At 38.9% G+C, this 21336-nt stretch overlaps 1 protein-coding gene across 50 annotated transcripts in view; it reads right to left on the bottom strand.

Moving 5' to 3' along the window:
- CLASP2 (cytoplasmic linker associated protein 2) overlaps positions 1 to 21336 on the bottom strand; it is a 209664-nt gene that overhangs the window by 37452 nt on the left and 150876 nt on the right. For 27 of the 50 annotated variants that reach the window (XM_051818556.2, XM_070072929.1, XM_051818560.2 and 24 more), the window contains 4 exons: positions 20244 to 20488; positions 16903 to 16966; positions 5279 to 5442; positions 4475 to 4553 (listed from right to left, as the gene is read on the bottom strand). In XM_051818556.2, the coding sequence (XP_051674516.1) occupies positions 4475 to 4553; positions 5279 to 5442; positions 16903 to 16966; positions 20244 to 20488 (552 nt within the window). Of the gene's footprint in view, positions 1 to 4295; positions 4347 to 4474; positions 4554 to 5278; positions 5443 to 16902; positions 16967 to 20243; positions 20489 to 21336 lie in introns of all 50 variants that reach the window. The other 23 variants (XM_051818590.2, XM_051818552.2, XM_051818553.2 and 20 more) reach the window with 1 other exon arrangement.

The following is a 21336-nucleotide window of genomic DNA, read 5'->3' on the forward strand; positions in this document are numbered from 1 at the left end:
AGCGCGCGCGCGCCACGTGTTCAGGAGCAGGTCCTTTCAAAACTTAGGATGGGATGGGGCTTGAGACCGGAGGTTGGGCCATGTGGCCACCTGGCTCCAGCAGTCAGTGATTTTCTTCTTAAAAATTTTTATTGTATATGTCTAAGGTGTATAACTGAAATTTTGACATGCATAGTGAAATGGTTACTGCTGTCAAGCAAATTAACAGATCCGTCACCTCCCATATTTATTCCTTTGTACATGTGCATGTAAGAACACTTAAAATCCACTTTTTAGCAAAAATCCTAAAAACAGTAAGTATAGTCTTCATTCCATACACTATACCTTTAGAATTATTCATCCTATATATGTGCGACACTGTATCCTTTGAGCTCTGTACTTGAGGCAAGGCACCTGGGAGTGCACAGTCTCTGCATCAGCATATGCTGAATACGTAGTAGGTTTGATTTGCTGACTGAGATAAAAGAAGGTTTAAATGTTTGACTTAGGGGCCAGTGCTGTGCTGTAGCGGGTAAAGCGTTTGCCTGCAGTGCCGGCATCCCACATGGGCACCGGTTCGAGTCCTGGCTGCTCCACTTCCAATCCAGCTCTCTGCTATGGCCTGGGAAAGCAGTGGAAGATGGCCCAAGTCCTTGGGTCCCTGCACCCACGTTGGGGAACTGGAAGAAGCTCCTGGCCTCGGATCAGCACAGCTCTGGCCATTGCAGCCAACTGGGGTGTGAACCAGTGGATGGAACACCTCTCTCTCTGCCTCTCCTTCTCTCTCTGTGTAAGTCTTAACTTTCAAATAAATAATAAAATAAATCTTTAAAAAAAATCTATTGTGTGTCATGGTGACTACAGTTATAATAATTTACATATTATAAACTTGCAAATTGCTAAGAGTGTGTTTTAAGTATTCTCACCACAAAGAATGGTAAGTGAGGTAATACATATACATATTTGAAAACATCAAGCTGCATACTCTAAATATATAGTCTTATCAATTAAAAAGTAATTATAATTGTAAATAAATACATTGCAAAAACCAAGAGTTAACTTATTAGCTCTCAAAAATGACAGAGAAAGAATATTCTAGTCAGTTTTACAATAGCAGGCCAAACTAAGTTATGGAAGCATATAATATTGTGGATTTTTGAAGCTATGTCACTTTCTATCAGCGTGAATAGCTGAAGATGAGTGTACTAAATCAGAAAACGAAGATCAGTGTGTTTAGTTTTTAATGTCACTATTAACAGTTAAATACAGGGGCTGGTACTGTGGCGTAGAAGGTTAGCCTCTACCTGCAGTGCCAGCATTTCATAACGGTGCCAGTTTGAGTCCTGGCTGCTTTACTTCCCATCAGCTTCCTGCTCTTGCACCTGGGAAAGCAGTGGAGGATGGCCCAAGTAGGGGCCGGCGCTGTGGTGCAGCAGGTTAAAGCCCAGGCTTGCGGCACCAGCATCCCACAGGGGCACCAGTTCAACTCCTGGCTGCTCCACTTCCGATTCAGCTCCCTCTTCATGTGCCTGGGAAAGCAGCGGAGGACGACCCAAATCCTTGGGCCCCTGCTCCCTGCAAGAAGCTCCTGATTCCTGGCTTCGGATCAGCTCAGCTTGGGGAGTGAACCAGATGGAAGACCTCTCTCTCTCTTTCTCTCCCTCTCTCTATAACTCTTCAAATAAATAAAATAAATCTAAAAAAATAAAACAAAAACTGATGGCCCAAGTCTTTGGCCCTGCACCCGTGTGGGTGACCCAGGAGAATCTCCTGGCTCCTGGCTTCAGCATGGCCCACCACGGCCACTGCAGCCATCTCGCTCCCATTCTCTCTGCCTTTATATCTGCATACATCTCTGCCTTTCAAATAAATAAATCAATAAATTTTTTAAAAAATAGTTGAATATATTCATTTGTACTACATGAGATTCAACTTAATGCAGTGTCTTGGCAATTTACAGACTAATGCAAAGTTTTCATAAAATAGGTGAGTTTACTATACTATGAGACAGAATTCACATATAATTATTTGAACATTTACATGTCAGCAAGATATTTTACAAGGTTATACGTAGTCTATAATTTTAGTAATCCAAACATGCATTGTTTCAGAGAAGGAAAAAGAGTTTAGTTACTGAAGTATGTGCAATTGTTCAACATATTTGTGAACCCAGAAAAGGCAGCCAACAAAAATCATTTATTTAAAAGTGTTACTAATTCAAATAAAATCACTTTGTTTCAGTACTTTACCCATTGTTTCCTTTTTGACATTTATTCGTATCTATGGCCATACCACCCTGAATGTGCCCAATCTTGTTTGATCTAGGAAGCTAAGCAGGGTTGGGCCTGGTTAGTACTTGGATGGGAGACATTTAATCACATAACACTCTACAAGATGTAAAATTTTATACAAACATCCATCTATTTTCAAAAATATCCATCTATTTTCTGGATATTTTTCTCAGATTGTTTCTATAGCCTGTTAAGTTTTTATATATTTAATCCTGTCACCCACTTGGAAATCACTTTTTAAGTGAAGCATAAGGGCATGGTTCCAAAATAACTTCTCCCTGATGTCTTTTTTTTTTTTTGCTCCCTGATGTCTTAATACTGTAAAGAAATGAAGAATTATTTTCCTTATGGCTTTGCTACCATATCTGTACTTGTGTTAAGTACAAATTTAGGGGCTGGCGCTGTGGTGTAGTGGGTAAAGCTGCCGCTTGCAGTGTCGGCATCCCATATGGGCATTGGTTCAAGACCCAGCTGCTTCACTTCCCATCCAGCTCTCTGCTATGGCCTGGGAAAACAGTAGAAGATGGCCCAAGTCCTTGGGCCCCTGCACCCACGTGGGAGACCCAGAAGAAGCTCCTGGCTCCTGGCTTTGGATCAGCACAGCTCTGGCCGTTGCAGCCAGCTAGGGAGTGAACCAGCGGACGGAAGACCTCTCTCTCTCTGCCTCTCCTCCTATCTCTGTGTAACTCTTTCAAAGTAAATAAATAAATCTTAAAAAAAAAAAAAAGTACAAATTCATAGGCGAGTTAGACTTCCACGGAAGTCTGTGTTCTCGTCTCCAGGATGTTCCCCCTAAGAGTCTAACTTCACCTGTCTGCTTCCCGCTCCGCTCTCATCTTTGATCGTCATTCTCTCCAAGTCTTCAGCGACTATCTCAGCCCTTCTATCGTTTCTCAGGCGGTTTAGGCCTTCACTTGCACTGGTCCATCAACCACCTCTACATGTATTTTCGACAGTTCTTGGACATCGCTGTACGTATTTATGCCATAGCCTCTATTACAGTTTGTAGTCTATCATGTTTTATAGTTAACAATGATAAAATTGTAAGTTCTACATTCCCAGGAATACCTAGTACAAAGCACTGGACAGAAAATGAGCTAGCAATGTTTCCCAGTAACATGCAGTAAGTTATTCTCCTTCTGCAGGTCTCTTTTCAGAATCAGAGCAGATGAAAGCCCCTCCACAGAGCGGCTCTGAGAGGATGCCGTGTCGAGTGCCAGTCAGCCTTGGTAAGGAGCCTTAACAATGATCCTGAGGGACAAACACATTCAGGAACTTCAGGGAAATGAAACCCAGGCAGGATACTTGTGAAAACGTATCTCGTGCAGAACACAGCAGCAAAATACAAGGCTTATAAAAGCACATATGCTTGTTATTTCCCTGACTTTAGTCTCATTTCATAAGTTCACTAAAAAACATCATTGGTAAAAAATTCAGGTGTTTTTCTGTTACATTAAATTGTTCTTTCTTTTGTGATAAATTTAATAATCATGTTGAATCCACCTAGTTAACATAAATTAACTGGAAAATGTGTGCAAATAATTGAAGAAGCTAACCTTGATTCCAAATTTTATACACACATCAGAAATATCACATGATCAGGAAAAAAGTTAATGTTTCAGTTAAGTGATTTGGAGAATAACACTGAGATAAGGCTTAAAATTTTTTGTCTAATAAAAAATACAGGCAAAACTGGTATTTCATTCAAAACACCTACTGAAACTAATAAAACTTTAAAAAAAAAAGAAAAAAAAAGGGTTGGGAAATTACAAACATAAAATCAGAGGAGACGCCACAGAGCGAGCGTGCGCTGCCAGCTTAGGGTTAGATGGCCACACTTGTGATACCTCCTGCATGTGGATCCCCAGTTAGCTTCTCCAAAGGATAGTCTGCCACTGGAAATCAAATAGGTGCATGCTTCAAGGGTTTACAAAGGTTAGTAGTTGAATAGAGATGCATACAAACATTATCTGAAAAACTGCAGAGAGTTAAGAAAAGATGCAGATGAAAACAAGAACAAAAAACCTTAGAGCTCCAAAAAGAGTGAAGCTGGTCCCGAAGTGCTGGCTTGACTGTCTGAAAGTTTATAAAAACAAAACCCACTGATTCAACAGTTCTTCATGCGAAAGGAATAAAATCCATACAATGTTATTAATACAATGTTCCAATTCTTACAATGTCTTCAAAAGACCTTAAATGTTTACCTTCAAGCTTGGTGTTTGGGTCTGATCAACTGTAAATCTCATTAGAATATTAAACTGAAGATCATTTGGAAAAGATTCTCTGAAATAAGAACAAAGCAAAAATAAACTCATTAAGCATTTTGAAAACTTAACAAAAACAACTGTCCTCCAAAAAAGCATGCACCAAGCAGATTCTGTGTGTCAAGAAGCCTACATGGTACAGTGCACAACAGACACACTCCCAGAATGAGAATATTTGAAAGTCATATCCAGTGTAGGATTAAAAAGCAACATGATCGTAAATAACAGCCTATCCTGCCTCCACCATAGATTCTATCAGAATAACAGTAAAAAGTTCAACATTCTCCAGATGTTTCCCCACACCTAAAATCTCAATTCTGGACTCATTTCAACTTAGTAAATACTTACCTGAAATAGGTCACTTCAATAATCTACACCAGAAAGCAGAATTATATCATTGGTTGAATATTTTAATATATTAAAAAATCTTTCAAAACTTAGAAAATACATTTACATTAAATCAAATGAAAGCTTCGGCTTTACCTTGCAGATCTATCTTAACAAAGATAAAATATCACCTTAAGTAATCAATATCAATAAATAAAATTTTTATAAAAGTATAGCGTTTGATCTAAGGAACAATGCTATACTAATTATACAATGTGAACTGGCAAAATTAATGATTTTTAAATAAAGCCCCTCCAGTCCAAATTGCTTTGGAAGAAATCAGAACTCCTAAAATTCAGAGACTAAATATTCCTGATTACTCTTGGGTGTACTTGAAACATATGAAGAAAATATTACCTGGTGACATCAAGGGCTTTCTGGACTTTTGCCTGAACAGACCCAAGCAAGTCAGCACCCATTTTTTTTAGTAGCTGTGTCAGCAGTACAAATAACCAATCTTGAAGATCATCCTTGTGGACTTGTATGAAATCCACTAGAGTCTCCAAAAACATGCTGAACACCTGCAGTTGATAGAGGAGAAAGGTGGGAAGAAAAGGAGGAAATATTGACCTCTCTGCTCTATCCCAAATGAAACAGAAAGGAGTACGGGAGTCAGAGGCACAGCGATTGGCAGCCAAGCGGAAAAACAGTCTTTCCTGCTTTGCCTTGGCTCTGTGATGCAGGAGCACATCTGAACTGCCATCCAGCTTCTGCAGACGTTCGACAATTAGCTATTCCATGCAGCATCACTTGGTAAAGAAACTTCGGCCATAATGGCTGGCACACCTAACGTTACCAACAATGCCAAAACTGGTTCTACTGAAATCCATTTTATTTGAAATGCAGGCAAAAGGACTCTTAATGGTTTAATGGATTCTCAGGGAGACTGGTAGTGAGTAAATTAGGATGACTACTGATAGCTAACCTAAAGTATAATTTACCTAACATAATGGAGTAATTACAGAATCCTCAGATTTATCAAAGTGAAAGTGTCACAAACTTCTATGGTATGAGACATACATTTATTAAAACTGCCCCCAAAATAATTAAATTTTTTTAAAAAATTTATTTGAAAGGCAGAGACACTCACACACACAGAGTGACAGAGAGACAGAGACAGACAGACAGACAAAGATCTTCCATGTGCTGGTTCGCCCCCCAGATGACCCTTTAATAGGGTGGGCTGCAGACCCACGTACTCGAGCCATCACCTGCTGACTCACAGGCTGCACTGGGAGAATGCTGGACTGGGAGCAGAGCAGCTGGCCTTTGAACCAGACACTGCAGTACGGGATGTGGGGGTTCCAGCAACAGCCTATCTGCGGCACTAAACATCTGTCCTTCTTTCCCTTCCAGTAACTGTACATGATCTGGAATAAGTAGAACTGTCACTAAAATAAATTCAGGATAAAAGTCTGAATCTAAATTTTAGTGATTTCCAAGAAGTCCTAGATAGCAGTCTATTAGTCTTCATTTCTATTGATGAGTTTTGTTTTTGGCTCCAATATAAATGTACTAGTCTAAAATTCTTACAAGGTGCAAAGTTCTCAAGGGTAAAGGGAAGTTAACATTCTAAGTGATGCAGCTCATTAAAATACTCATGACAAATAACATACAACAACATTGTATCTCTGTAAGAAATTTAAAACCATACTGCAAAATTTACTTATAGGCAAAGAGAAAACTCTCAAAGACCCCCAGTCATGCTGCATTATCAGAAAAATTACAGTCACAACAGATGATAAAAACTATGGTTTTACAAGGATTACTAAAAAGTGACTAGGCTGATCTGAGAATTAAGAGCTTTGCTTTCTGGGAGGGCACTGAGACACAATGGTTTAAGTTGCTCCTTGGGATTCCACACATTCTACACTGGGGTGCCTGGTTTGCACCCAGGCTACTCTGCACTTCTGATCTGCTCGCAATTCTGGGAAGCAGTACAGATGGCTCAAGTACATGGGTTCCTACCACATGTGTGGACACTTCCCTGGCTCCTGGCTTTGGCCTAGTCCAGGGCACTTATAATGAACCAGTGGATGGAAGGTTTCTGCTTTGTCTCTCTGTCACTTTGTCTTCAAATTAAAAAAAGAGCTTGCTTTCAATGTATATTTCTAAAATTTCCTTTATACAGTTATATATGAACTCCATATTTTCTCTTATATTAGAAATGAAAGGTTCTCTATTAGAATTACAACAAAGCTGTAACATTTGAATATGAGTTTAAAATACATATTTTAGCTACCTGCTTAAGATGCTCTGTATTCATCAAAGCACAAACTATGACTACTTTAAACTTTCCAGTACTCTCTGGTCCCTAGGCAGTAATTGCTTCAACACTGATTATACTCTTAGTCACCAATACAGAATCCTGGTCCACCCTGATCCTAACTGCTCCCATCAAACTTGGCTTCCCTTAGATTTCAACCATGGTTGGTGACTTCACTTAAACTGTTTGGCCTGGCCCAGAATATGAAGAAGCTTCACTAGACCTATCTAAAATGAATGAATGATCAATGTAATCATGTACTCACAGCTACCTGGCAAATCTGTACAGAGGTATACCAGAGTCAGCTTACATCTGCCTCGAGAATTGATTAATATTAAAATAATGCTATGAGGTATTTGGTGGCATTTTTTAAAAGATTTACTTATTCATTTTGAAAGTCAGAGTTAGAGAGAGAGAGAGACACACACACACACACACACACACACACACACAGATCTTCCATCAGCTAGTTCATTCCCCAGATGGCTGCAACTGTCAGGGCTGTGCCAAGACAAAGCCAGGAGCCAGGAACCCAAACACTTGGGCCATCTTCCACTGATTTGCCCAGGCCATTAGCAGGGAGCTGGGTCAGAAGTGGAGCAGCCAGGACACAAACTGGTGCCCATATGGGATGCCAGCATCTCAGGCAGTGGCTTCACCCACTATGCCGCAATGCCAGATCACATTGGTGGATTTAAAATCAGCCACGGCAGGAGTATTTACATCTCAGAAACTGGCAAACACTACAGATCAGAGATTTCTGTCTCCAAAACTGGCTTACCAGCACGCCACTCTCTTACTCTTTGGATACTTATTTCAACTCTTGCCTATTATCCTGAAGACTTCAATTTTGAACTTCCCTATATGAAAATCTATTAAAAAAAAAAAAGAAAATCTATTTTATGGCCGGTGCTGCGGCTCACTTGGTTAATCCTCCACCTGTGGGTTCTAGTCCTCGTTGGGGCGCCAGATTCTGTCCCGGTTGTTCCTCCTCTAGTCCAGCTCTCTGCTGTGGCCCGGGAAGGCAGTGGAGGATGGCCCAGGTGCTTGGGCCCTGCACCCGCATGGGAGACCAGGAGGAAGCACCTGGCTCCTGGCTTTAGATCAATGCAGCGTGTCAGCTGTGGCAGCCATTTGGGGGGTGAACCAACAGACAGGAAGACCTTTCTCTTTCTCTCACTAACTCTGCCTGTTCAAAAAAAAAAAAAATAAAAAAAAAATTAAAAAAAAAAAGAAAGAAAGAAAATCTTTTACACAACATGGACATTAAGATGACTAAGTCAATGCTCTCATTTTGTGGACAAGTAAACAGAAAGCTAGCTAATTAGATGGCTTGCTCAATATTTCCCAGCTAGCCAGTGGCTGGATTAGGATTTAAAGCTAGACCACTTGGTTGCCAGTTGTGTTCTATCCATCTAACTTCATCTACTTTACTGTCACTCAACATGTCAGCCTCCATTGCCTTTTCCCTCAATCAGATTTCCTTTATACCTATTCTTCTAATAATCAATTCTCCAAGGCAGAGACAATGTTATTATTTTTTAAGGCTAAGCTAACTACTCTGCACCCTTGCTCTCTAAAGTATGATCGCCTCTATTACCTTTACTCTTTTACTCTCTCCCTAAGTCCTTTGCTTGCTGATGCAGAAGATAGCATCCCGGGCACTTCTAAAGCTTCCAACCTATTGCTCCCACCATTTATTTTCCAATTTTGATGTTTAATAGCTTTTTTCATAAATTCAGTATGCTTGGCTACTCTGTGGCTTAACAGTGCTCTCCTCATTTCCCCTCTGTCTTACTGCTAGGAATTCTAATTTGCATCTTCAAATGTCTTCATCTGGATTTTCCTCTTACCACAAGTTTGAGCTCCTTTTGACAAAGCTTCTCTGATAGATCACGTGAGGCTTTAGAATCCTTCTAAAATTTGTCTGCCACACCATTGTTGCAGGCACCAAACCTTACTGATCTCAGGTCTAGATTTATACAAGTCTTCTATAAATTTAAACATTTATACAAGAGTCTTTTGTACTTATTTTCCAGGAGCCTGGAAATCATTTACACAAAGGTAACTTATAAAAGTAAATATCCTAGGCTTTCCAAGCCATATAGTCACCACTGCAACTACTCAATTCTGCTACTGTAGCACAGTCATAGACACTATGTAAACAAATGAGCATGGCTGTGTTCCAATGTAACTCTTGAAAAAAAAAAAAATAAAAAAAGTAACTGGGCAGATTTGGCCTGCAGCTGAGTCTGCCAATTCACACTTCTCTCTCACCATTAGATTATTGATTGATTGTTTCTTTTGAACAAAAACAAAATCCTTCCACATCCCTTCACTGTCTTTAGGACATCCCGATCACTTAGATAAAGTTCTACTCTCCTAACTGATGTTGCACTATTTGGCAACATAAACCTTTTATCCCTGATTTTCTACCTCCTCCCCCCCAGATCACTTATATACAGTATGTGATTCCTCTGAAGTCTTAGTCAAGAAGCTTCTTGGACAGCTTTAGATAATAACAATGGATCTTTTCCAATGCATAAACCATAGTGACACTAGCTACCTTGTATCACCAACTAGAATCAAGTTCAAAGTTATCACAGGCTAAGGACCCAGTAAAAAGTTGTTGAATAATTATAAGGATTTTCCCTTAAGTAAAACATCCCTGTAACTGACAGTCAGCTCTTTCTGCTCTGAGGATAAAGACATAAAGACTTTCACATCATTCTAGCCAAGATCAACTTCTTTTTCTTCCCAACAAACTTTCTGGCATCTCCCACTTCTTTTTCTGACCTCATACTAGCTTTTAGGAGGCCTTTTCTTCACATGCTGACTTTTCTAAAGCTCATGTTTTTGTTAAGATCTGAACTGCTATCTCCTTCAAGAACACTTCTCTGAGTGTCTTAAGTAGAAATTTCTTTTGGTTAAATAGAATCTGAATAAAAATCTAGACATGATTGACATATAGGACTGTACTAACAATTTTCAAAAGTACTTACATCCTACCAACAGTACCTGCTAAATGATCATATACATGTAACTATATATATATATATACACACACACATATATATATATACGTATCACCAAATGTGTTGGAAATTCTATGCAAATTTTCTCACTTGACTGCCTTATCACAAACAGCTCCTGTCAGATGTTAGTTATTTTCTTATTTCCTCACTTATGATTAAAGGAGAAAACTGGGAGTGGCTATGCTAATATAAATCTAGGGACAAATATTGTATTGCTTAAGACAAGTTAAACATCACCACAGGGGCTGGTGTCAGGGTGCAGCAGGTTAAGATGCTGCTTGCGAGGTGGGTATCCCATGTCAGAGCACTGGTTCGAGCCTTGACTGTTCTGTTTCTGATCTAGCTCCTTGCTAATGCACCAAGTACCTGGGTCCCAGCTACCCATCTGGGAGACACAGAACAGAGTTCTGGGTTCCTGGCTTTGGGGCTAGACCAGCCCTGGACATTTTGGCCAGTGGCGGGGGTGCACGGGATGCCAGTGGATCTAAGAATTTTAGCTGTCACTCTGCCTTTCAAATAAATAAATCAATCTCAAAAACATCAAATAAAAAAGAATCACCACAGTGGGTTAAGTTGTTTGGGATGCATCCAATCCACACAGGAGTGCCTGGTTTATCTCCTGGGTGCCCTGTGTGTCAAATCTAGCTTCCTGCTAATGCATACCCTGGGAAGCAGCAGGTGATGGTTCAGTACCTGGGTCCCGGCCACCCACGTGGGAAACCTGAATGAAATTCTGGGCTGCTGGTTTCCGCCTGGTCCAGGCCTGGCTATTGCAGGCATTTGGAGAATGAAAACAGAGGATGAAAGATCTTTGTCTCTCTCTCTCTCTGTTTCTGTGTCTCTGCCTTTCAAATAAAAATAAATAAATAAACAAATAAAACATTTAAAAAAAGAATCACTGTTCCATAATCTTCTGTTTGCTTTTATGGAATGCTACTAACAGTAAATTAGAAAGTTCACATGGAAAAGCAGGGGCTATATTTTTAGTAATTGTGAAACTTAGGAATGATTTTTTAAAAATTCAGTACACATATTATTCAATCGAATCAATTTATAACCTTACATATCTCAGCATTATAATTTTTGGGAAAACAATTACATTTTTGGGCAACTACAGTTAAGGCAGACTTTTCCTAAACTCACTTGTATCTTAGGTGTGCCAGTCATCAAATACAGAACAGAAGAACATAATCAAATTAGATTAATTAGTAGATTAAAAAGCACATCTCCAAACAGAATGACAGTTTGCATAACTGCAAATAGCATTTCGTGGATTGCAAAGGGTCCAACACTGCATGAGCTCTTCAGGAGAGAAAATAGAGAAAAAGGGTTAATTTCACAGTCATGCAGTAAAGTTAGGTTTCCAACAAATATTGAACCAACTTACTCTCTATTGAGAGTTCCAACACAGGGGACAGCATGCAAAAAGAAAAAAAGAAAAAAAAGAAAAACACACAAATTAGTCGCCATCAATGCAAAGTTCCTGTATGGAAGAAAAACACTTAGAAATAGAAAATAAAAGTGACAAATGTTTTTTAAGGTTTTATGATAAACTCAAAACAGTTTTTAAAACAAGAGTTAAATGAATAGAATGGGAAAAGAGCATACGATGATATTCCTGTGTTTCCCTTTCACCTCCTCGCCAAGGAAACTGAAGAACTGGAAATGAAAGCCCTTCTCCAGAGCCTGCTATCCGTGAGGCTCCACTTTTGGGAAGAACCTAAGATTCCAGATCCTCACTTCCATTTCTGCACAGTGCAACACCTGCTTCCAAACAGCACCGGGTGCCGCTTCACCTGTTCTTTTCCTATCTTTCCCTTCCCCTCGGAAGCAACACTTCACAACTTAAATGGTTTCTCTGAGGATTTGGAGCAATTACTATCATTTGGAGGTAAAAAGTAACTGGCTACACCACAACTTTTTAGTTTCTTCAGGTAAGATGTGTGTCACGGTCTCCTGATCCAAGGACTATAGGCGGTTGAGCTCCTAGGTGGTTTATCTGCTGTGTTTTAGCAGCCACAGATTAAGCAGGATTACAAAGACCATGAAATGTCCAGGTAAAGCACAAGGATCAGTGACGGAGGCTCTGTTTAAAGAGTTCCTTCAGAGTCAACGCAACGATGACACTGGACAGCTTTTGGCACTGGACAGGCTTACATTTGAGAGGCAAAAATGGGCCCAGAGGAGTAAAAAAAAAAAAAAACTGCCCTGAACCTCTCAATTTTTAAAACATTTAAGATACACAGTGCTTGTATGCTCTAAGCACTTCACAGGTATTAACCAATTTAATCATCACCATAATCCTATGAGGTGGGTATTCTTATTAACTGTTTTACAGATTAAGAAGCCAAATCATACACTGCTAAGAAGTGCTGGAGGCAGAATTTGAATCCAAGTTATCTGGCTCAACTATTTCATACTTGGTCTTACTATGTTGTACTGCCTCTCTAATGAAAACACTAAAAGACTTTAAATTATATACTGCTGCTCTATAGTCTAAAATTACTGTCATACATACATCATGGTTAGATCACTTATTGCTACAGTGGTACAGCTGGCCATCTACAGTGATGACTCAGATTCAACCAATCTTGGATCAAAAATATTCATAAAAAATTGTATATGTACTAAAAATGTAGACTTATTTTTCTTGTCATTATTCCCTAAAAATATAGTATAACAACTATCTATATAGCTTTTACATTGTATTAGGTATTATAAATAATCAGGAGATGATTTAATGAATATGGAAGGGTCTGTGTAGGTTATATACAAATACAAGGCACTTGAGCCCCGGTCTTTGTGATAGTCTTGCTGTGGATACTGAGGAACAACTATTCATCAAGCAAAAAGGCTTGTTTATCAAATTATAGACACCAAGTAACTTCAGCTTGCAAGCTGTATCTATCAATCATATCACCCCTATTCCAGAAAAGGTCTAGCATCTACTTCAACCGTTTTCACAAAGAGACTTTCTCCGGCCTTCCTTTTATGGGATGGCTTACTGTACACTACAGCATGTCGGATACTTTCAGAATCAAGGAAGTCAGCTACTATCCAAAGGTTATAAACACAGAGAATGAGATGCTGACTTCAGTCTCAAAGGACACGGGAAAACCACCAACCAATGCTCACAGTCTCCCAAACACAAAGGTAGCTTCATCTAGCTTTCATCCTGCGAGCTTTCAGGGCAGTTGCTGTTACAGAAAAGCTAATCCAATTCCAAGCAGAGATCTAACCCAGGCTTGAAGATGTGCTATCTGAGCTTAGGCCCAAGGAAGCTAAGCTGAGAAAGGGAGGTGTCCTGGATACCATACTTCAAGCTTATAGGAAAAAGTGCCGGTCCAGTTGGGGCTGGGTTGAAAGTGAGGAGGGAGGATCAGGGAGGAACAATGGGCTCTGTTTGGGCATTTCTGTGAGGGCAACGAGTAAACTAGCAGAGAAAACTGACTTTTCAAGCATGCAATTTGGTGAAGAACTGAGGGATGCGAGGTGTGGAGGGAATGCGACAGGCCAAACAGACCGTGCCCTGATTCCACAGCGAGAATGGGGACATTCAGAAGACTGAGTCAATGGATAAAGCCAAAATTCCCCACTTGAGCAACCAAAGGATAAGGGCATCATCTCATGAGTAAAAGCAATGAAGAGTAGTTTTGAGGCTGAAAATAACTAAGCGGCCAGTGATTATTTAACTAAGCACAGGAGAAAACCATGGTTTGGAAATACACATTTGGGAGCTATTAGGATAAGACGTACAACTGAAGCTTCAGAAAAAGATGGAGTGAAAGAAGAGGCGCAGGGCAAGACACAACACTAACATCAGGAAAACAAGCAGAGAAATCCGAGTTAGAAGAAGTGAAAGAAATGGGGTAAGGGAATACCACCAGCGCACGTTTCCTTGTTTACCACAACACACTCCTCAAAACGCGGAGAGACACACCGAGTAAAGAAATTCACAATAAGGACAGTCAGCAAAACAGAATTCACCAAACATTCCCGACAATCAAGCAGGAGGGGAACGGCTGATGTTGCGCTTGCTGGCTGCAGGCAGCACAGGGGCACCCACTTGATGGTTTATACTCTCCTGGTCAGCTCAGCATCTAGGAAGTGCTGGGCCAGGAGATGGGGGAGGCAAGCATGGATGGGAGTTTTGAGAGAATGTTTTCAACACGCGGATGGGGGACAGAAGAGACAACTGAAAGGAGGAGAGCACTGGGCAAGCCTGAGCTCTTAGACAAAGCACAGATCGGAGTGCAGACTGGCAGGCAGACGCCGTGCTGTGCGATCCCCGCCACTCCTTCCCTCGGACACTCCCACACTTCAACCCACGGCATGCGCTGCCAGAGTCCAGGCTCCTGAACGTGTTTCTATTTCGTGTCAATGGCAGAGTCCATCATATAGAGTAATTGTCAGCAGACTATGGCTTGCAAGCTAAGAATGATTTTGACAATTTTAAACATCTTAAATTTTATAAATTAAAAAATAACCAAGACCAGTGACACATGAAAATTACATGGACATTCAAATTAAATTTTTCTTGCAACAAAATCAGTCATTTTGTACTGACTGTCCACTCTGGATGCTTTTGTGCTGTAACAACAGAGTTAAGCAGTCAGAAGAGAGAGACCACTAGCCTGCAAAGCCATAAATATCACAGAATACAATGGCTGACCCCTGATGTACGACAGAATTGCTTGTGAAAAGACAAGACAAGAGAAGCACATATCGAGTCGTGTGATCCCGAAGATGACTTGTTGGTACCTTATAAAGATACTTAAGTAAGGAGAGGCATATCTGTCATTTTAATATCAGGACATAATGCAAAACTCAAATCAAACCTTGGCATTTTAAACTCAGCATAGTATGGTAACATGTCCAGTGTATTCTTAACTAATTACATTATTGACAGAATCTCTGATGGAGTCAGCAAACAAAAACCAAATAAAACAAACAGGAATTTTCAGTTACATTTGTCTTGACTGAACTGACTGAAAAACCAAAAATCAAAACATACCAATAAAACCAGATGGGTCAATAAAAAAATTATGTTGTTATAAAACCCTAAGAAAAAACCCAAAAAGTCATCTTCCTGATTCAATTTTAGGAGCAGTATATTTGGTTTTCTACATCCATCAGGGAGGCCAATCATTTGCCCTCAGTTCAGTTCCTTTACCCATGTCAGATTCAGCTTCCTATTTAATGTTTTAAAAATTGCTTCTGTTTACCACTGCATAGATCCCACAATCAATTAAATTGCATTATTGTCCTAACAAAAGGTCAGAAATGATGATTTCAAGAAATAATCTGACTGCAGTCTAATACCTTCTACTAGGAAAGCTATATCACTGAAGATGATTAATAACTGTATTTTTCAAAGCCAAACAGACTATTAATAAAAACAGCATTTAATAATACAGCCTGAGAAGATAAGTGTGTTGTTTCTTGGCTTATATTGCCAACTAAAAATATCTAAAATTAGTTTATTCAGAATTTACAGAAATTCTGCAAAGCAAGATCTTCAGTTGTAACTGGTGATAGGAATTTCAATATAAGTGATAAAGTTAACTATATATTGAACCTGAAACAAGCTGGTTACCAAATGTATTTTCATCTTTGACTTTTAATGGGATCTTTCATTCTTAGATAAGATAAATGCATATTCTGACATAGGATAACCTTTGGAAAACACTTTTTTAAAGTATAAGCAATTTATTTAAGTAATTAATTCTACATCCCACTGAATTTAAATCTTTAGCTGGATTTCAGTTTATGCATAAGATGGGATTTTAAATAATGTTTTAAGTAATGAAAATACTGAAAATAGAAAAAAATGAGGACATGATATGTGTAACAGTAAGTGAAGACAATAAAAAAAATGAGGTGAAATTCGTTAATATTTTTCTTATAATTTCCTTGCCACATCCCCCTCTCTCTCAGGTTAGAAATTCTTCTGTAGACACCTGGTGTCCTAAAGGAAGATACCTGAGAAAGTTTTACCACTGTCAAGCATACTGCTGGAAAGAGAATATGTGAGTACATTTCTAACAGTACCAAGTATCAAGGTAAACCAAAATTTCACAATACACATGCAGATTACCCATAAGCACACAATCGAACACATCTTAACATTAAAAACTGAACAAATATCTGAACAATTTTACTGAGTATTTTATTGCATGAAGCTTTTCCTTTTTTATATTCCTACCAAAATTTGGCTACAGTCATTTTCTGGGCTTTTGTGTTACTTAATGGTCATTTTTTTCTACAAGACTCTTCTTTCAGGATAATATATTTAAATGATCATTGTAACAATCAGGAACCAAATAAGATGTCAGAAACTTCTTTCAACTTACCCCGATTATGTCCTTCAAATAGTAAAATATCATTAGTAACAAAATACACCAATCTTTAATAAATTACATAAGAACCATGCTTGTAATTGCACCTTTCAGTTTCAGTCTTAGACAATCTTTTATTTGAAAAACACAAAAGTTTACTGAAGTTTTGAAATTATGTATGACACCACTCAATTTTAATTTTTTAAAAAGAATGCTGTGATTTTAATTATGTTCCAAAATATTATGAAAATTTTTACAGTATTCTGCTATTTTACTTTTTTTGGAAGAGTAATATACAACGACATCCTACAGGAATAAATAATCTTAAATACTAAAACATACCTTGCCATGAGGATCAGCAAACATTCTTGTGAAAATTTCACATAATCTTTTCAGTTCAACTCGGCTGCCAAAATAATGAAGTGGCTGATTAATATCTTGCTGTAGAAAGAAGTCATTCAAAAGTAACCTTGCTCATATATAATTAAATTTCTTAACAAAAAACCAGGTTTTTAAAAAACCCTCACAATTGAGAGATTTTGGATTTAATCGTCAAGGCTAAATAAAGTTACAAAATGCAACAATTCTGCTATAACCAACATTATCTTAGCAACTGACAGTTATGAAAAGAAATATAATTATCAACTCGCAATGAATCAGAGACCTAAATCTAAGACACAAAACCACCAAATTAGTATAGGAAAACATGGGGGAAACACTGTAGGGCACTGGTGTAGGCACAGATGTCTTGGATAAGACCTCAGCAGTGTGGACAGACAAAAACAGACAAATGGGATTACATCAAGCTAAGGAGCTTCTGGATGGCAAAGCAAACACTCAGCAAAGCAGAGAGGCAACTGGCAGAATGGGGAAAATATTTTCAAATTATACATTTCTTTTTTCTATAGATTTGTTTCGACAGGCAGAGTGAGACAGTGAGAGAGAGACAGAGAGAAAGGTCTTCCTTTTTCCGTTGGTTCACCCCCCCCAAGTGGCCACCCCGGCTGATGTGTTGCAGCCAGCGTGCTGCGCTGATCTGAAGCCAGGAGCCAGGTGCTTCCTCCTGGTCTCCCATGCGGGTGCAGGGCCCAAGCACTTGGGCCATCCTCCACTGCCTTCCTGGGCCACAGCAGAGAGCTGGACTGGAAGAGAAGCAACCAGGACAGAATCTGGCACCCCAACTGGGCCTAGAACCCGGGGTGCTGGCGCCTCAGGCGGAGGATTAGCCTAGTGAGCCACGGCGCCGGCCTTCAAATTATACATTTGATAAAGGATTAATATCCAGGATATATAATGAGCTCAAGAAACTCAACAACAAGAAAACAAAGAATATAGTTAAGAAATGGGCTAGGTTTGTGTTGTGGTGTAGCAGATAAAGCCAACACCTGTGACACCAGCATCTCATAAGGGTGCTGGTTGGCGTGCTGGCTGCTCCTTCCCTCCCCCCTAGCACCTCTCCCTCTCTTTCCGTAAACTCTTTAAAATAAATAAATAAATATTAAAAAAAAAAGACAAATAAATGGACTAAGTATATGAGCAGATATTGTTCAAAGGATGAAATACAAACGGCCAACAAACACATGAAAAGATGCTCGGGATCACTAGCCATCATGGAAAAGCAAATAAAAACCACAATAAGATCTCACCTCACCCCATTTAGAATGGCCATCAGCCAAAAAATTAAATAATTGCAAATGCTAGTGAGGATGTAGGGGAAAAGGTACCCTGATCCACTGCTGGTGGGAATATAAACCATTACAACCATTATGAAGACAGTACGGGGAATCCTCAGAAATCTGAAAACAGATCAAACCCTTTGACCACTCCACTCCTGGAAATTTACCCAAAGGATATGAAATCAGCATATAAAAGAGTTATCTGTACCCTCATGCTTATAGCAACTCAACTCACAATAGCTAAGACGGAATCAAAGCAGATGTCCATCAACTGATGGCTGGATAAAGAAATTATGATATATACATGTATGATGGAACACTACTCAGCTATAAAAAAAATGAAATCATGTCTTTCACAACAACATGGATGCAACTGGAGACCACTATGCTTAATGAAATAAGCCAGTTCCAAAAAGACAAATACGGTTTCTCTGATTTGTGGTAACTAATGGGCAAAACTGACATTTTGAGATTTGATAGCACTTCTCTATACTCCTGAGGAACAGTGATTTTTCTACTTACTACTTGATCAGTTTATTTAGTGGAGGGTTAAGCTCATGACTATAAAAAACCTGAAAGCATGACATCATAAAAACTGAAAGAAAAAGAGGAAAAGGGGGCCAGCGCTGCGGCGCAGCGGGTTAAAACCCTGGCCTGAAGCACCAGCATCCCATGTGGGTGCCGGTTTGAGTTCCAGCTGCTCCTCTTCTGATCCAGCTCTCTGCTGTGGCCTTGGAAAGCAACAGAAGATGGCCCAAGTCCTTGGGCCCCTGCACCCGCATGGGAGACCCAGAAGAAGCTCCTGGCTTCGGAATGGCGCAGTTCTGGCTATTGTGGCCATTTGGGGAGTGAACCAGCAGATGGAAGACCTCTCTCTCTCTCTGTCTCTACCTCTCTCTGTAACTCTGTGTTTCAAATAGATAAAATAAATCTTTAAAAAAAAAAATAAGAAGGAAGGAAGGTGGCATTGAGGGTAGGGTGAGAAATATTATGCTCTTAAAACTGTATATATGAAACACATGTAATCTGTTCCTTTTTTATAAATAAAAAAAGAAACATAATTTCATCAATGAAGCATGCTCGGAAATTATACTGAAGACATTACCAGCAAATGAATCTTACCCTGAATTCTGCTACTTAGGAGCTAACACCTTTCTAAGCTACGCCTACTCCCTCGCTACTGAAAATGATACACTGGGTCTAACATCAACTAATCTCGATGGGGCTGGGAAGAATAGTATAATGATCTAGGTGCTGTGACTCATGAAGTATGACAGGCATACGTGAAAATACACTGGGTACTACACAAATATTTATTAAATTATATAGATCTAATACTTTCAAGAATAAATACCCCGATTCCACAGGTTATCAAGTAACATCTAATCTTACGAAATATCTGATGTTAGATTCTTAAAGGGGTCAAATACAAAGGTTTAAAAGATTACATAGACAAGGACAATGAAGGATGCAGAAGAAAAAAGCAAGTTAAAGCCATTTGGAATGGAAAAATATCAGACTCAAAAATCGAAATAATTTCTGTCCTTAGAGAAATTCACTCCAATTTCTCTTCATATTTTGCTACAATTTACACATTAAAGGAACACTAAGAATATGCCTTCATTTCTGAATAAGCATAAACACTCCTTCCTTTCACTGGAACACTTAACCTATCAGAAATAAATTTTAATAAACTTGTCAGCTTTAATAGCATGTACATTTTATTATTCTAAAATCAATAGTATTTTTATTTAAAAGGATACTTTTGTGGATAAAAGTATTCTTTTAAAATATTTCAAAAAATACAAGTGAAATACAAAATTTTTTAGTAAAATATAGCATAGATGGTCCTACAGGACTGAGGCTTGGGAAAAATACTTTGATGCAACCTTCTGAATTCGAGACAAATCTGCTTCTGTCTTAGTGTCTCTAAAGTATTATAGAAACAAAGTCAAGCTAAAAATTGCTAGGCTGACAGGACAATCATTCTAAGACAACACATCTCACCTTAAGGTTCTCTGATTTTTTAACAAGTTCTGCAGGCCCAGGAGTCCTTCCTTCCTTTCTGACCAATTGGAACTAGCACATCTATTAAGGACTTCTGCGACATCTTCTGTCTGCCTCATATATGTAGGAATACTACCATTTCGAGAACTATACGAGCGTTCTGAACAAGCACTAGACGCATCGCTGTTGGCATCATCATCAGAATGCATCCCATATGATTCATATCTTCTTCGAGCAGGTTTTTTCTGTTATACATAAAGAATCGCATTAGCAGTAGCGAAGAATAGACTAGTATTTTGCAACATCTACTCACCACAAAACAACTGATTTTTGTTTTCAAATCAATGCAAAGCATGCTGCTAATCATTATAATAATAATAATAAGTGTCAATATTTAGTTATTCTTCAGAAAAATGTCTTTAAACAGCAGTAGAAGACGAACTATTCTCTAACTATGAGAAGCAGCAGAAACAGAAGCTAAGCTATGTGAAGTGGGAAGCACTCCAAATGTGGAGTTTTCTCTTTCTCCTTTTCATGGAAAACCAAGTAAATGAACAGAAGCTACAGGACGGTATTTGAAAAGTCCATTAAAAAATACAAGAGTCTGCCTTATGGCTTTAAGAGCCATATTCATTCTCAAAACAACAACAAAAGGAATTAAAAGACAACACACATTTCTCATAAGCTTTCTGAAGACCCTGGGTAAGAAGCAAACATTACCTTCTTAATGGAGTAGTACAATGGATCATAAAAATGCATTTTCTCCCCTACAAAGAGTTCTATTATCCTCTTATCCTCTCTACCTCCAGTTTGCTACCTTCCTTTCAAATCCACTACTACCTCTCTTGCTAACCTTCCTTCCCTTGTACCCAACCCACAAGTCTCCTAGAGGACTAAAACACAAAGAATGATGAGAAACTGCTTTGTTTACTGTTATTTTTAGACACTTATTTATAGGGGAGAGCTTCACACTTCTCTCAATGTGTATACAAAGGTGCTTCAAAAAGTTTGTGGAAAATAGAATTAAAAGACAAGTTTATTTTGATGATAAAAACTTTGAAATCCATGCATTGTTTTTCATAATATACATTTT

The sequence above is a fragment of the Oryctolagus cuniculus genome, chromosome 4 (assembly GCF_964237555.1).
Source record: "Oryctolagus cuniculus chromosome 4, mOryCun1.1, whole genome shotgun sequence".
Taxonomy (NCBI): domain Eukaryota; kingdom Metazoa; phylum Chordata; class Mammalia; order Lagomorpha; family Leporidae; genus Oryctolagus; species Oryctolagus cuniculus.